A 14,894-nucleotide genomic window follows, 5' to 3' on the forward strand; every position below is an offset into this window, starting at 1 on the left:
CCAAAAAAAAAAAAAAAAATAAAATGATCCCGTAAAAAACAATGTTCAACATTAAACATGGAACCCAATCCCCTTCTTCAAGCCTCAAGGCGTAATAGCTGAATATACAACATGTTAATTAATAAAGTCATTACTAATGAAAATAAACCTGACACGCGGCATATCGAATATCTACTCCATTTCTGATCGCAAATCTTATCACTCTCATAGTTAACTTAGGCCTCACTGTTTTAAAAATAATATAAAAATAATTCTACCGCAAAGAAAGCTGCCTAAAAATATACGACGTCATTACATGCATATAATCTCTTAGTTATTCATTCACTAATTAAGTGACCCTCGATCACCTAACTACAAAATTACACTTATAGAGTTAAAAAAAAAAAAAAAAATCTAACTGTTAGTATCAAAATTGAATTGCTGGCACAACAAAAAGCTAGAATTTTCACGAGTTAAACATGGATTTTCTTTTTTGGGGGTATGGATTTCATTGTTTATTTTGTTAATTCAATGGGTTTAAAATCCAATAGGTAGATGATCAATAAAGGACGAGGAGTTTTTTTTTACTATTTCAAGATATAATTGTTTTAAAAAAAAGTCATGTGACAAATTGGGTATCAAAGTTAAATTTTGCTAAACTTAAAGTATTTTTTTAGGCAAAAAGCAATTTGGAATTTCAAAGTTAAAAATAAGGTAAACTAAAGTGTATTCCAAGCGCCAGTAATCCAATCAAATAATAAACACAAAATCCCAACTTATATTTCAGAAAAATAAAATGTTTTTGTCACCGAATAACAAATGAAATGGAAAACATCGTTTGCATACTTCTATTGAATTATGTAGTAGAATGGTTCTTTTTTTCCGAATGAAATGTAGTAGAGTAGTAACTTAATTATTTTGAAAAATTCTTAAAGCACGTATAGGAGGCACAAATTCCCGCGGGCAAATTCCTCCTACTGTTTACAAATATTACTAGAATGCCACCTCATTAATTTAAAGGTGTACGTCCACGTATTTCCGTCCACAGCTGGCAGGTGCACGCCCGACGATAGTCCCAAACATCTGCACAACTTCTACCCGTGCGATCAAAAGTTGCACCCAACGGAATAAATCCAACGGTCAATATTCACTCAAGGAAAGAAAGCAGTCGACCGGTAAAGCGACCGGTAGCTCTGGTCACCAAGGACGTTGCTGCAGTTCCTGCTCTGTGGTCCCAACCGACAAAACAACAAACTGAGCCCCGCTGACGCCTGACGTCCACGTGTCCACTGATCCTCTGTATAAAGACGCCGCCGCCTCACGCGTTCTGGATGATCCTCATTCTTGTTCTCTACCGCAGCTTCTTCTTCCTCTTTTCAATATTTTCATTATCTGTGTTAGGGTTTCTTGAGTTTTTCTTTAAAATGGAGCAAAGGAAAAAAGTCACTAAGCTCCTCGTTTCTCCGTCCCTCGCAGTTCCCAACGCAGCGGCCTCAGGCAGCCGAATCTTCCACCAAGAACTCGCCGGAGCTTCATCCTCTCGGATCGTCGCCGAGAAATTCTCGGATCCGATCTCGAGGCTTAAAGCTCCGAAACAAGAACTAATGGAGCAGGACACTAACCTCCTAGTTTCTACTTCTCTCGCCGCTCCCGACGCCTCGGCCGCCTGCATCCGCAACTTCCGTCTTGAACTCGCCGGAGGCTCATCTTCTCAGAACGTCTCTGATCCGGTCTCCGATCTCGAAGCTCCTATATCAGAATCAATGGCGTTCAATGCGGTTCATAATCCCTCTTACAAGCTCTGTCCACTTCCGCATCTGCTCTCTCTGGAGCATCACGCGCCAGATCCCTTCGCTGCTCCGCCACTTTCGATCTCCCCCGGCGATCTCTTCTCAGTCGTCGATTCTTCAAACAAACGCTTCCGATCGTCGCCGGCGCCTCCAGACCCCAACCCTACCCGTTTCAGCGTCCCGATCTCCGGCTCCCGCTTAACTCGTTCGAACGAGATCGGGAGGCAGAGGAGGAGCAAGATGAGCGACCGGGTCACGATCCTCGAGGGGCTGATGCCTTGGAAACGTAAGATGACGAGGGGGCCGATGCTCGAGGAGGCGCATACAGTACATCAGTTCTTGGAAGCTCAGGTCACCGCTCTTCAGACAATGCGGTTCAGTCGTCGAGGTCAGATGATCGTGGCGGTCGATGAAGTTTCGGGGCGTCTGGAGCTGAACAGGCAGCAGATGCTGCAGGTGATGATGAACTCTTCGATGGTTCAGGATTTGATTTATAAGAAGGGGTGCTGTGTTTTCTCCGAGGAGCAGGTGGCCCTGCTCCGGCACAAGATGGCGATGGCTGGTTCTTCCTCTGCTTCGAACTGAGATTGACTGGGTCCGGGATAGTAAGTTTAGTGATCATAGTACTAATTAGGTAAATAACAATTTTGTCGCAGCTTATGTTTTGTTGATGTCGTTTTTGAAGGGCTGATTAGGCTTTGGGTTGAGCAATCGCGTCATGGATGTCTCAGCATTTGTAGATCTTTTACACTTGAGAAATCCAATTTTTGCCCTTTTTTCTTCTTCTTTCTAATAGCTCTAGAAAATTTTACTAGAATTAGTGAAGAACAGAGAAGGTTTGTTATCTTGAAGGGTTTTTTCCCCCCTTTTTGTTTCTTTGTTTTGTTTTTATGTTTGGAATTTAACCTCGTTGTAGATTTAAGCTGCTGTTTTTAATCGGAGATATTTTAATTAAGTCATCGGGCACCGATTGTTCTCCGAGGAAACGCGGTTCACTTTTTTTTCCGAAATATGATTAATTGTTTAGTCCCTTTTTTTGTGTTTTTGATATTTGTTTTATCTTTTTTTTTGTGTGGTTCCTGAATCTACGTGAAGATAAATGCAAAACTACATTGCACATTTAAATTAAATTTCAATTATTTAGAAGTAAAAATTATATGATCGTGTAAAACATACAGAGTCTATATATACGAGCAGGGAAAACTGGGGAATGACTGGGCACGCGCCATGCAAGAGCCTGCTGCGCGTGAAGGAACAAGTGCTCTTCTTTGGATTGGGGAATGTTGTTATCATAATAATAATGCAAAAACAAAACAAATTAAAGAAAAAAGCATTAGCAAAACTAAGTATAAAAAAAGGGGAAATAAGTAAGCTTGTGATTACTTTAAAATTAATAGACAAAAGAGAAACTATTGTTTTTTTTTAATTTTAATCCAAACATGAATAGTCACCTTTGTTGTAAAACCTTTTCTAAAACAATTTAGTAATATAATAGAGACAAAGAAATATCCGTAAGAATAAGGTGGTTTTGATTTCTGAATCATCTATCAAGATAGATAAGGGTAAGATCCTAAAGATAGAACCTTATCCTATGGTAAACTCCATGTATCCTTCTTACATGGCTGAATCCGGAAAAAGAAAAGAAAGAGGGAAAAAATAATGCTGATCTGAGCACAAGAAAGAGAGAAGGTCTTCACCAATTAGACCCTCCATGATTACCTTGATCAAGTTCACGCACTAGACGACCTCCTCTGTTAGACTTTAGAATATGACATCCTCGATCTGACATGGAATTGGACTCAAATTGGCAATACAGTTCCTAGAGGATAAGTGAAAGAGCTTGTGCCCTTTTGGTGTTAAGCTGAGGGCTTTATATAGATCTTTGACTTAGCACTAGAGTTTGTTAGACCCTAATGCCACTAGGAAAGAACCCTAGAGGGGGTAAATAGGACTTATGCTAATCTAATCCGATTTAATACAAATTAAAAACTTATTAATAAGGTATCATAGCAAATAAGATATACAACAATTATATGCAAGGATAAACAATGTAAACAAAGGGTAAAATAAACAAACTACAAAATAAACAAGATAGTGGTCACTATGAGCAATAGACAATAGCGACAAGAGTGAAATGAACAATAAGCACAAGTGAGACGCCAAGGCAATCACAAACACACAAAGATGATAACGGAGTTCGGACCTTCCGTCCTACGTCTCCGCTCCCCACTATCGGGGAGAAATCCACTATCACACCAGATTTTCGACGATCACCCAAAAACGTTTACACCTCACACTCGGTTTTCTAGCTCACCGAAAACTTTACAATCAACACTCTTGCAATCTCACTCTACACCCTCTAAGTGTTGGTCTTTAACCCGTGTCTCCCTCAAGTGCTCGGATTTACAACCTCTCCCTAAATTTTACTACCGACGCTATTCTTCTTAGGACGACCCCGTCTCTCACCACACACTCCTCTCGGTGTACAAGTGTATTACAAAGTGCATCCTCACAATAAAAGCACAAATACAATAATTTATTCTCTAATATGGATGAGAACACAAATAAACTCACTCTCAAGACACAACCCCACAACCCAAATATACTATGTATAAAAATACTAAAGCTCAATGGTTGTGTGTGTAAGCAATGAGTAAAACAAATCTAAACTCAATATAAATCTAGCTTTAATAAAAATGATTAACAAACAAATAAATATAAAGCTAGAAAGAGTTTAGGAAAATTTCTCTATAGATCAAGAGCGAGAGAGAGAATGGAATGAAGCTCAAACACCAAAGACGATCTCCTCTTCCTCTTGTGAAAATTTCTTCACAAACTTGTAAACATACTAAACAAAATTTTTAAACACACTTAAAACTCTTTTTAAATCTCTCTTGTTAGGTAGGAATGATAAATGCAATGGGGGTATATATAGGATAGAAGAAAATAACCCAAGAAAACCCCTAAAACCCACAAAACAACAAAACCAGAAACTAGTCATTACTGTGCAACGACTACTTCGATGGTCGACCGTAGAGACACGTCCGGTCGATCGCGAATGGCTAAAAACAGAACTGGGTCTCTGGACAATTGGCGGCCGCCCGCCGCGACCACTCTGGTTGACTGCGAACAGATATATCAGATACCCAGGTTTAAAAACAGTTTTCTGACTTTTAAACTTGATTTAAAAATAATAAACAAATTCAGAAAAATATAAAACTTTAGGAAATGGTTGTAAACATGAAAATAAACATGTTACAAAATAATCCAAAATATGAAAATGAACATACTTGAAATTTAATGTTTTGACTAAACCATGTTTTAAAACTTTATAAAATAATTATATAGACTTGATAAAAGATATAAACTATTGTTGTTAAGTCTATAAACCAAAAACACAATGTTTTATCAAAATACACATATTATGCAATAAAACATTATTTTATTGAATTAAATAAACTTGATATTGATGAAATCATATATAAGCATATAAACATGAAACAAGTATATATATATATATAAACAAACAAAAACGTGTATGTGTATATATGATTGAGCTTAAAGTACCAACACACATAATATAAAACCTAAACTAAATTACTCAACCTATATTGATCTTCTATGTAACTCAACTTGGTACACTTTGCAGATGAAGCTTGATCTTGGATCTTTAACTTGAATGTGCAAGGCTTCATACCGATATTCCGCCAACCTTCATTGGATATGATCGTTGTGGCGCAATTCCATTCATCCTCCAACATATTATTTGCCTAGAATAAATATGAAAATATAAATACTAGACAAACAATATTAGTTATAAATTATTTGTTAAAACATCATCAAAACAAAAAGGCCAACGGAGTTGCCAACCAATTATTGAGAACAATCCAAATGTTAGATCAATTTCACCCACTGAGCCTATGATACGAGTCACTGAGAGAGCACCATTGACCGCAGAATTATCAAGAGTGGGTTGAGAAGAAGATGATAGAAAACACAAGAACAATTCAGTTTTGGTGAAGGAAAATACCTTATCTAGATTATGAGAATAATAGATTACAAATCCCTCTCTGACAATCTCTCTAGAATCAAGAACAAACTTCCAATTCTCTTTAAACCCTAATCTCTTGGTTAGGATCTCACCTCTCTAATTTCTTTGATTGTTTAGAACCTTAATGTAAAACCCCAAAAAATTGAATATTTTATAATAAATAATAAATGTGTTACATTATGAAAAAAATAATATTTATTAATATTTGAGTATGCTAGGAATTAATTTGAGATCAATTCAATGTATATATGTGAATATAGAAGTGGTATCATGCACACGTGCACGAGCCTAAATTTGGGGAAAACGACCAGTTAAAAGTATATGTATTTTTCACACCGAAGGAGTTGGAATATGGAAAAACTTAAAAGATCAAAGTTGTAGGTCTCTTCAAGAGCTTTCTAACAAATCTTATATCACCTCATGTCGAGGTCGGATATGAAAGTTATGGCCAAAATACCGAAGGTTATTTTTCTAGTCAAACTAGGTTTCCTGATTCGGGTCAAACAGATTTGTTTCGGGTTTGCCTCTATAAATACATATGTTTTTCACAAAAATCCCTCTCTTTTATTATATTTATGAACCCTAACAGCCACCATCTCTTCTCAAAACCCTAGATATATTTTTTTATGAATTTTAAGAGCTTTGTGGAGCACAATACCGACACGAGGGCGAGATCTTCGACGTGTGACAAGAGAGAACGGGTTGTTTATGCTCGTGGATTGCTTGCTGTTTATCTCAGAGGCTTAGAACAATATTTGAGGTAAGATTATATTCATTCAAACCTATCTCTATAGTTAAATAACTAGTATAGATGATTAATATGATGTTGAATATGTGTTTTCATGCTTTAATCTTAACCTGAGGTGTTAAAAATCATATTTTTGATAGTAAATCTTAAATCAATGCTATATTAGTAATCTTTTCTTACTATTTATGATAGTATCATGATCATTATCATTAGGGTTATTCATAATTTTATTTATATAGGAGAAATTTAAGTGATGTACTAAATATATATTTTCTGCAGAAAACTGTAGCACTTGTATAACTTTTAACTGATATTTTAAAATAGCAAATAAATTCTAAATTTAACCAAACTAGTTCCAAATGAAAGATATATGTATCTAGTTTCTAAAACAGAAAATCATTCTTAAAAAGAGTTTTTATAGAGAAAGATATGTTATGTTTACTAATAATATGTCCTGCAGAAAAACTGCTGCACATGTATAATGTTTAACTGGAGATTTGTGATAACAGATGAACTCCAAACTGAACCAACTTTATGCCATTTGAAAGATGTGTGAATCTAGTTTTCAAAACAGAAAACCATTTGTAAAAATAGTATTTCTAGAGAAAGATATATTTGTTTTACTAACAAAAGTCCCGTCTATTTTCCTGCTCGTTTTGTGGAGCTGTGTTGCGCCGTTTTGAGATGCGTTTGCGGAGTTTTGAGCCGTTTGATGTTACACATATAGTTATGAATATGTTGTGTTACATATTTTAGAATACCAAAGGGATTATGATAAATTTTTATTTGATCATATTTGAATTAGATATCGTTCATATACATGTTGGATGTCGTTGATGACCACAGCTCAGTACTATATGGGATAGTGCGTCAACATACCAGATATACACGGTTTATACATAAGGTGAATGTCGTTGATGAGTACAGCTTAGTACTATATGGGATAGTGCGTCGACATACCAGATATACAAAGATTTATATGAGGTGGATATCGTTGATGAGCTCATTTCAGTACTACATGAGATAGTGTGTCGATATTCCACATGTACAGGCCATTGAATCGGATTTTAGGAGGCTTGATCTAGCCGTCCGTCCCGTACTAGGGTGCAATGAGGCTCGTGAATCGTATTTATAGGATGCCTATTTAGTAGTCCGTCCCGCGTTCATGTTACGCACTGAGATCGCGATGAGACTAATGAGCCGTGTACACAGTTCAGGATACCTACAGGGTAGTCCGTTGTACTGAGACAGTTACTTGATAGCCTAAGTATGACAGATGTAGAGATACGACCTGCCACTGAGCTATATGACCGAGATACGTTGCTTTTGAAAGTATACAAAATTATGTGTTGGTATTTTATTCTATCTCTCTAGTGATAGTGGAAGATATTATAAATACGATGTGTTGATGTCCAATTTCTTTTACTGCCTTCTTTATTTCTTAGTTGGAATCAATGATTAGAGATTCACAACTTGAGATATATGGTATATATATGAGGGTTTCCTTGTTTAGATTATTTCGCTCGATGTACTACATCTCGTGTTGTAGATTTCTAAATGTTAATCCCACTTAGATACGGGGAAATGAATCTAGGTAGACTATGCTTAATAGATAGAGCCTTCACTCCATCTAGCAGCCCTTCCCCTGGGGCAGATGGATGTAATTTTGCTGTAGCACTTTGACGTTCTTATTGTTGTTCTTTTTCTTTTAAATTACTTTTCAGGTAGTTCGGAGTTTCGGAGAGCCGCAGGGTGACGAAGTTCTGGCATAGTCACCGTCGCGTATTTTTACTTGTAGAGACTCCACTGTAGTTTTGAGTTTTATTCAGACATTAGAGTTTCATATTCATATTGTAAAGGCAGTGTGCCTTAGTACGATTTTTAGTTGATTCATGTTAAGTCATTTTCATTATTCAGATAATAGATATATTATAGTTGAGATATGATTCTTTTTTATGAGATATCTCTTCTATATCATGTCTATTACATTTATTCCCTTTATTTTGCCTATTTTGTACTTGCACTTATATTTGGTTTCACTAGAGAATATTGCTGTGATTGGTGAAACATGTTTATGCACAGTGTGGGTGCATGACAAGTTTGACATCTCTGGTTTCACTTTGGATTGCAGCATTGTGTGAACCCAGGGGCGTCACACCTAAAACAATCCTCTTTATAGAGTTTACAACATGGATGACAAACTTGTAATTAAACAAACCAAAATCAAACAAGAAAATAGAGTCTCAAACAAACCAGAAAGGCTCAGGAAACCATCGCGGTCGACCGCAGAGACCATCGCGGTCTACCGGATCCAACGACAGAAACCAAAACCTATTACATGGTTTGGGTTGTCGACCGCACACGTCGCTACGGTCGATCGCCAAAAGTCCAGAGGCCTTCCAGGATTTGTGCACGTTCGCGATCGACCGCGGCGTCACGTGCGGTCGACCGCTAGAAGCTCAAAAAATTTCCTGCAGTTTCTTCCGTAATCTTCATCTTTATCACCTTTAACGACTTCGTCCACGTCTCTATTCTCAAGATATAATGAGAATCATCTATCCTCAAGTTCCCATGAGGATCTCTAAGCTTCCGAAGCAAGGAAGAAGATACACCCGTATTATGGCTCCCCCCTTTAGAAACTTAAAGTCCCGTTCAAGTTAGAACTATAGAAGAGTGAACTCGCGAGCCACTCCTTCTTTTCTGAACCACTTGGCCTTACTAGGAATCTGGTCTCGACATCCGATCAGAAACAACTCCTTCGTCCTACGTCTCGTCGTAGTCACCTTCCGCTCCAAATTGCAACCCTCTTTCAGTGGCTCCTCGTAAGAACTAATGCATAGCGCAACAAATTTCTTGCTTGCATTCACTAACCTCTTCGCTCGGTTCACCGTCACCAAGTTTGTCTCCTTCAGAAGAGATGCCGAACGAAATATAAACTTTTCACCATCTTTGATGAATGTGTACTTCTGAGCCCGCCTCTCGTAGATCGCATATCAATTCCATAAATAGGGATTTCTTAGTATAACCTGACAAACATCCAATGGAACTACGTCGCATGTGACCTCGTCAATATACGACTCATGGAGCGTAAATCTGAAAGTGTATTGATCAACTACACTCAGTCCTGTCTCCTTCTGAATCCAACCAATGGATAGGGCTTTGGATACTTGACTATCTTCAGACCCAGCTTCTGAACCAAGGCCATAGATATCAAATTCTTCTTGCTACCTGAATCAACTATGGTATCAACCAAACTGGTCTTCACCTGCACCTTAAGAATAAAGAGCTGTTCTTTAGGGTTGTCATCCTCTTTCGTGATCTGTTTCCCCATCATAAGATTGAGACTATTATTGGGTTCTGTCATCCTCGGGACTTTTTTCAGAACTTGAGCTATCACGTATGCCTTTTTCTCCTCCTTTTTCTTCAACCCCCTTGATTTGATATGAGGATACTTCTCCCAACACCGATCAGCTACGTGTCATGTCTTCTCACAATGACTACAAATCAGCCTTGCTTTTCCTGGATCACCCTTCTTCTCCTCCTCCTTGGATTGAGAACCACTAGACTCACCTCCAGTTTGTTTAGCCTCTCCTTTGGGTTCGTTGCTCCTCTTTTGCTTGCCTTCGATGACAATAGTCTTCACGCTCGCCTCTGCAATAGATTCCACCGTGAATAGCTTCATCTCATTCTGAATGTACCTGCTCAAACCCGCCATATACTTCATAAACATAGAATATTTCTACGTTGAATTATTGAGGATCATCGTCTGCTCCTGGAACTCCGTGATGCATTCTTAAACGGTTTGATTGACTCTTTGGTGCAAGCCGTACCACTTGTACCAACGCTCCTCAAGGAACCCCACCGGGTAGAACTGTTTCCTCGGTAGCTCCTTGAATTTGTTCCACGACACCGTCTTCTTTTCCTGCTTGCAATAGGATTTCTACCATGTCAATGCATACCCCGAAAGCTTTAAAGTCGCGAACACGAGCTTCTCCTTGGATGAATATCCGTGAGGGTAAAATATATCTCCATCCGCTCAATCCAATCATCGACCCTCTCGACGTTGACACTCCCATCATAAATAAGAATCTCCACCTTGAAGTCTACTTTCAAATTCTGGTAAGAACCCTTACCCCCTTGATGCGGAACAGTCTTGACAATCTCGACCTCCTCATCAGAATCAGATTCCTCGACCTCCCCATCAGACTCTACAAGTTTCTTCTTACCTTTCGAAGAATATTCTTCCTTTTTGTCCTTTCCTTGGAAAAGATTGACGAGCTGTGTGAGAGCCGAACCCATTGTCTCTATCTGTTTCTCCAATGCATCAAGTCTCGCTGAACTATCCCCTTCAGTCATATTCTTCTTCCTTAATCTCAGAACTCATTCCAAAGAAATAAGGATCTCGCCTAGCTTCTTGTATTACGATCGGGTAAGGACCAACTTGATACGAGTCGCCGAGCGAGCACCCATGATCGCGGAATTATCAAGAGTGGGTTGAGAAGAAGACGATAAAAAACACAAGAACAATTTAGTTTTGGCGAAGGAAAATACATTATCTAGATTATGAGAATAATAGATTACAAACCCCTCTCTCACAATCTCTCTAGAACCAAAAACAATCTCCCAATTCTCTCTAAACCCTAATCTCTTGGTTAGGATCTCACCTCTCTGATTTCTCTGATTGTTTAGCCCTAAAACAATCATCTTTATAGAGTTTATAACGTGGATGACAAACTTATAATTAAACAAACTAAAATCAAACAGGAAAACAGAGTCCCAAACAAACCAGGAAGGCTCAGGAAATCGTCACCATCGCGGTCGACCAGATCCAACGACGGAAACCAAAACCTATTACAGGGTTTGACCGGTCAACCGCACACGTCGTTACGATCGACAGCCAAAAGTCCAGAGGCCTCCCAGGATTTGTGCAAGTTCGTGGTCGTCCGCGGCGTCACATGAGGTCGACCGCTGGAAGCTCAAAACGTTTCCTGCAGTTTCTTCCGTAATCTTCGTCTTTGCCACCTTCAACGACTTCGTCCACGTCTCTATTCTCAAGATATCATGAGAATCATCTATTCTCAAGCTCCTATGAGGATCGCTAAGCTCCCGAAGTAAGGAAGAAGATACACCCATATCAGCCTACTATACCATTAACTGATTTGTTTAATAAGCTCATTAAACAAATCACTCAAAAGTTAAAGGTCACACTAGACTAATTAGTCTGGTCAAATTACAAGCACAACAGTCTCTCTGTAACTATAGCCTGCGTTGCTGCCAGCTCTGCGCCCCGATGCCAACATGCTGCACCTATAAAGCACCCATTGCACCTCAACCCCAGCGCTTGCCTTCGGCAAGCCTTGACGCCACCACCTATGACTTGTTTTAAAAAAATGTAGCCACTAGGTTACAATGTGTGTGTGCACACTCACACACACAGCTCAGATTTTGGAAATCTTTTTTGCAAAAACGATAACAATACCCCCTTCAAAATTTAGATATTTACCAGATATATCCATCTAAAACACAACACAATCTGATTCAAATCAACCCGGACGGATCAAATGCAACGAACATGAACATTGGCACTCATTCACAAGGTAACTCAATCTCCCAGGATCGCTTCTCGCCTGATGGCATTCACAATTAGTAACGGGTTCATCTCCATCTCCATCCAACTAGATTTTATAAGCAAGCACACTAAAATAAACTTCATTTATCCAACCGATATATAGATTATATAGATTACAAATAGATGCAGAATTTACACGATATCACATACAACATCAAATGAACAACACCTCCCTGCATCATGACATTAATACATCACTACAAAGATACATATAATACGATGGTTTTAAGTTGTGCTCAGTGTTTAGATCTCTACGCTCCGTATTCTACAATTATTCCCTAAAACTTACATCTCAGTGCCAAGCTGATGCAGAGATCAAATTCCTGTTCTTCCAACCAAGCAGCAGAGCTCCATCCTTCTCAACCAAAGTGTACTTATCTTTGTAATACCCTAACAAAGTCTTGATCACAGAATTCACATAGGAGCTCAAAGGGTAAGGCTTAAACCCTGCCATACTTAGCCTCGATCTCCATTTCCCCAATAGCTACATTCACGATATCCTTCGCTAAGCAATGCTGCTCCACACTGATCCTCTCCTTACTATCCCTTGGCAATGTATCATCAATTGATTCAAACATGGCAGAATAGTAATCTAGGGTCTCAGCAAACCTCGTCAGGAATGGTGTTGTATTAGTGTTTGATTCCTGCTCGACTAAAGTCGTCACTTTTGGCGATAAACCCTTCACCATCCTCAGCAGCCCATCTCTAGGGTTATTCACATCGACACTCTCATCTGGAGTATGGTGAAGCTGGAGAGTGAAATTAACAGCGAGAGCTTCTCCTGGCCTTATATCGAGCATCTCTCTTTTAACAGCAGGTCCATAGACTGGCAGAGGGGTGAATTCGAGAGGAATGTTGAATTTCTTGGACATGTCAGATAACATTTTTCCAACTGGTTGTAAATTATCTCCTCGAGCATACTCTGATACTGGATCGTCAATTCCTGTGATTCTAACATGAGGGGGTCCACCAGGTCTAGCGGCTAAAGCCTGTATCAGAGTTATCCATTGTGTGCCCTGTGCAATCTGGAAATCTATGATGTGTATCTTATCCTCGTTCCTCAGTGCTTCGGCTATAGCTCCATTGGCAGCCATGTATCCAAATTTGAAGTAAGGGCAGATGTCATATAAAATTTTCATGTAGGACAGGAGTTCGTTACTCTCTGGCTGATGACACCTTAGAGCTCGGTAGATATTAGTGCCTGAGTTCTCACGACGAGCTACCAGACCTTCGAGCATATAAGCACCGAGCCTCTGGATAGGCTCCCCATTTATAGAAACAAAGGTTCGTGTTTCTTCTTTCAACGTTTCAAAGTCATTTATTCGGTTCTCAGCTAAGGCTTCAGCACACTTGATGAGAAGCTGCTTCACATCATTGCCACTCCTTGTGAGTTCCCTTGTCTCTCTTTGCCGCTTCTCTGGTCGGATAATCTCTTGGCTCATTTGCTGGATCTCAGGACTCCAAGTTCGAGACCGCTGCTTTATCAGCTGAGGTTGAGGCTGCTTCTTATCATCAGGCTCAGGGTTAGAGCTGGTTGTTCCTTCTTCAGTGTCAGGAGCCATAAGAACTGTCTCTATTTCTTGAAGAGCATATCTCATGCTCTGGCTTGAAACTGAGTAGGGTGATGGGGAACAAACTTGAGTGCTCTCTCGAATTTGAACTTGTTGAGATTGATTGAGTGGAGATGAGTATCGAGAGGGGCTGTGCCCTGAGATGGTCTCTGTAGAACTGTATTGTAGCTCCTGGCTGTTGCCCGGTATTGATAAAGTATCAGGTTCGAAATGAGTAGAAAGAGGTGAGTTTGGTGAGTTCCCAAGATCAAATTTCATGCGGTGCACTGTCCATGTAGAATATGGGGGAGGAGATGATTTTGGATCAGCTAATCCATATTTGAGAGGCCGGTGGGAGTCCATACTAAGAGGATGACATCAGTTCTTCATGGATTCTGCAAAAAATTGACATGAGTAAGAACACATCTTGCAGCTTGCGTCTGAAACTAAGATGAAGATCAAAATGGCAAGCAAGCGTAGATATTTTAACAGTGTCTGTCTCTTCTTTTCTTTTCTTGTCTTTTCTTTTTTTTCCCTTTTTCCCTCCTTTCGTTAGAAATATTATAAGGTGTACAATGATATTGCACAAAAGGATTTGTGCAGAAGTTCTAAAACTAGCACGGTACCTAAATTTATATCCACAAAACTAGAGTAAAGTTCCTTCCTACATAACTATTACAAAATAGAGGTACAAAACCAAGAAGTTTGACCTACAAAACAAAAGGCTCCCAAACATATAAAGATTATTAACCAAGCATGACCTGTTACATGGATTGATTTCCACTAAGAAAACAAAAGTACTCTATACATGATTGGAATAAACTGGGTAGTGTGAAACTATATTACTTGAAGTTCTGAATATAGCAGCACTGATCGGACGTACACAGAATCATGACTACTTATGCAATTATGTTTACCTCAGTACAAGATCCATAACATTTCCAGTTACCCACATAACGTAATATGTCAACCAAGACTTTCTGAAACTGTTTCATGACAATACACAGATAACCTGTCCAAGAAGTTTTCAAGAAAATATGTCATTCTTAATGTAATAGAAGGAATGCGGTGTCAATATACCGATAAACCATCAAAACATGATAAATGTGATATGTCCACTAGAGAGCTGATGTATAGAGAGGATGGT

The 14,894-nt window shown here is 38.9% G+C and overlaps 2 protein-coding genes across 2 annotated transcripts in view; one reads left to right on the forward strand and one right to left on the reverse strand.

The window, feature by feature from the left end:
- LOC109832139 lies at positions 1,246 to 2,663 on the forward strand. Its single transcript, XM_020399576.1, has 2 exons — positions 1,246 to 2,374; positions 2,455 to 2,663. The coding sequence occupies exon 1, from the start codon at positions 1,311 to 1,313 to the stop codon at positions 2,352 to 2,354; it is 1,044 nt and encodes a 347-aa protein (XP_020255165.1). The 5' UTR covers positions 1,246 to 1,310; the 3' UTR covers positions 2,355 to 2,374; positions 2,455 to 2,663.
- Positions 12,267 to 14,894, reverse strand: part of LOC109833352 (chitin-inducible gibberellin-responsive protein 1-like) — a 10,165-nt gene continuing 7,537 nt past the window's right edge. Inside the window, 2 exon segments of the mRNA XM_020401000.1 lie at positions 12,267 to 12,679; positions 12,681 to 14,142. Coding sequence (XP_020256589.1) covers positions 12,490 to 12,679; positions 12,681 to 14,110 — 1,620 coding nt within the window. The 5' untranslated portion in view covers positions 14,111 to 14,142 and the 3' untranslated portion in view covers positions 12,267 to 12,489.

The sequence above is a fragment of the Asparagus officinalis genome, chromosome 3 (assembly GCF_001876935.1).
Source record: "Asparagus officinalis chromosome 3, Aspof.V1, whole genome shotgun sequence".
NCBI lineage: Eukaryota > Viridiplantae > Streptophyta > Magnoliopsida > Asparagales > Asparagaceae > Asparagus > Asparagus officinalis.

Coding starts and splice junctions, on each gene's coding strand:
- LOC109832139 (XM_020399576.1), top strand. CDS start 1,311: ATGATCCTCATTCTTGTTCTCTACCGCAGCTTCTTCTTCCTCTTTTCA.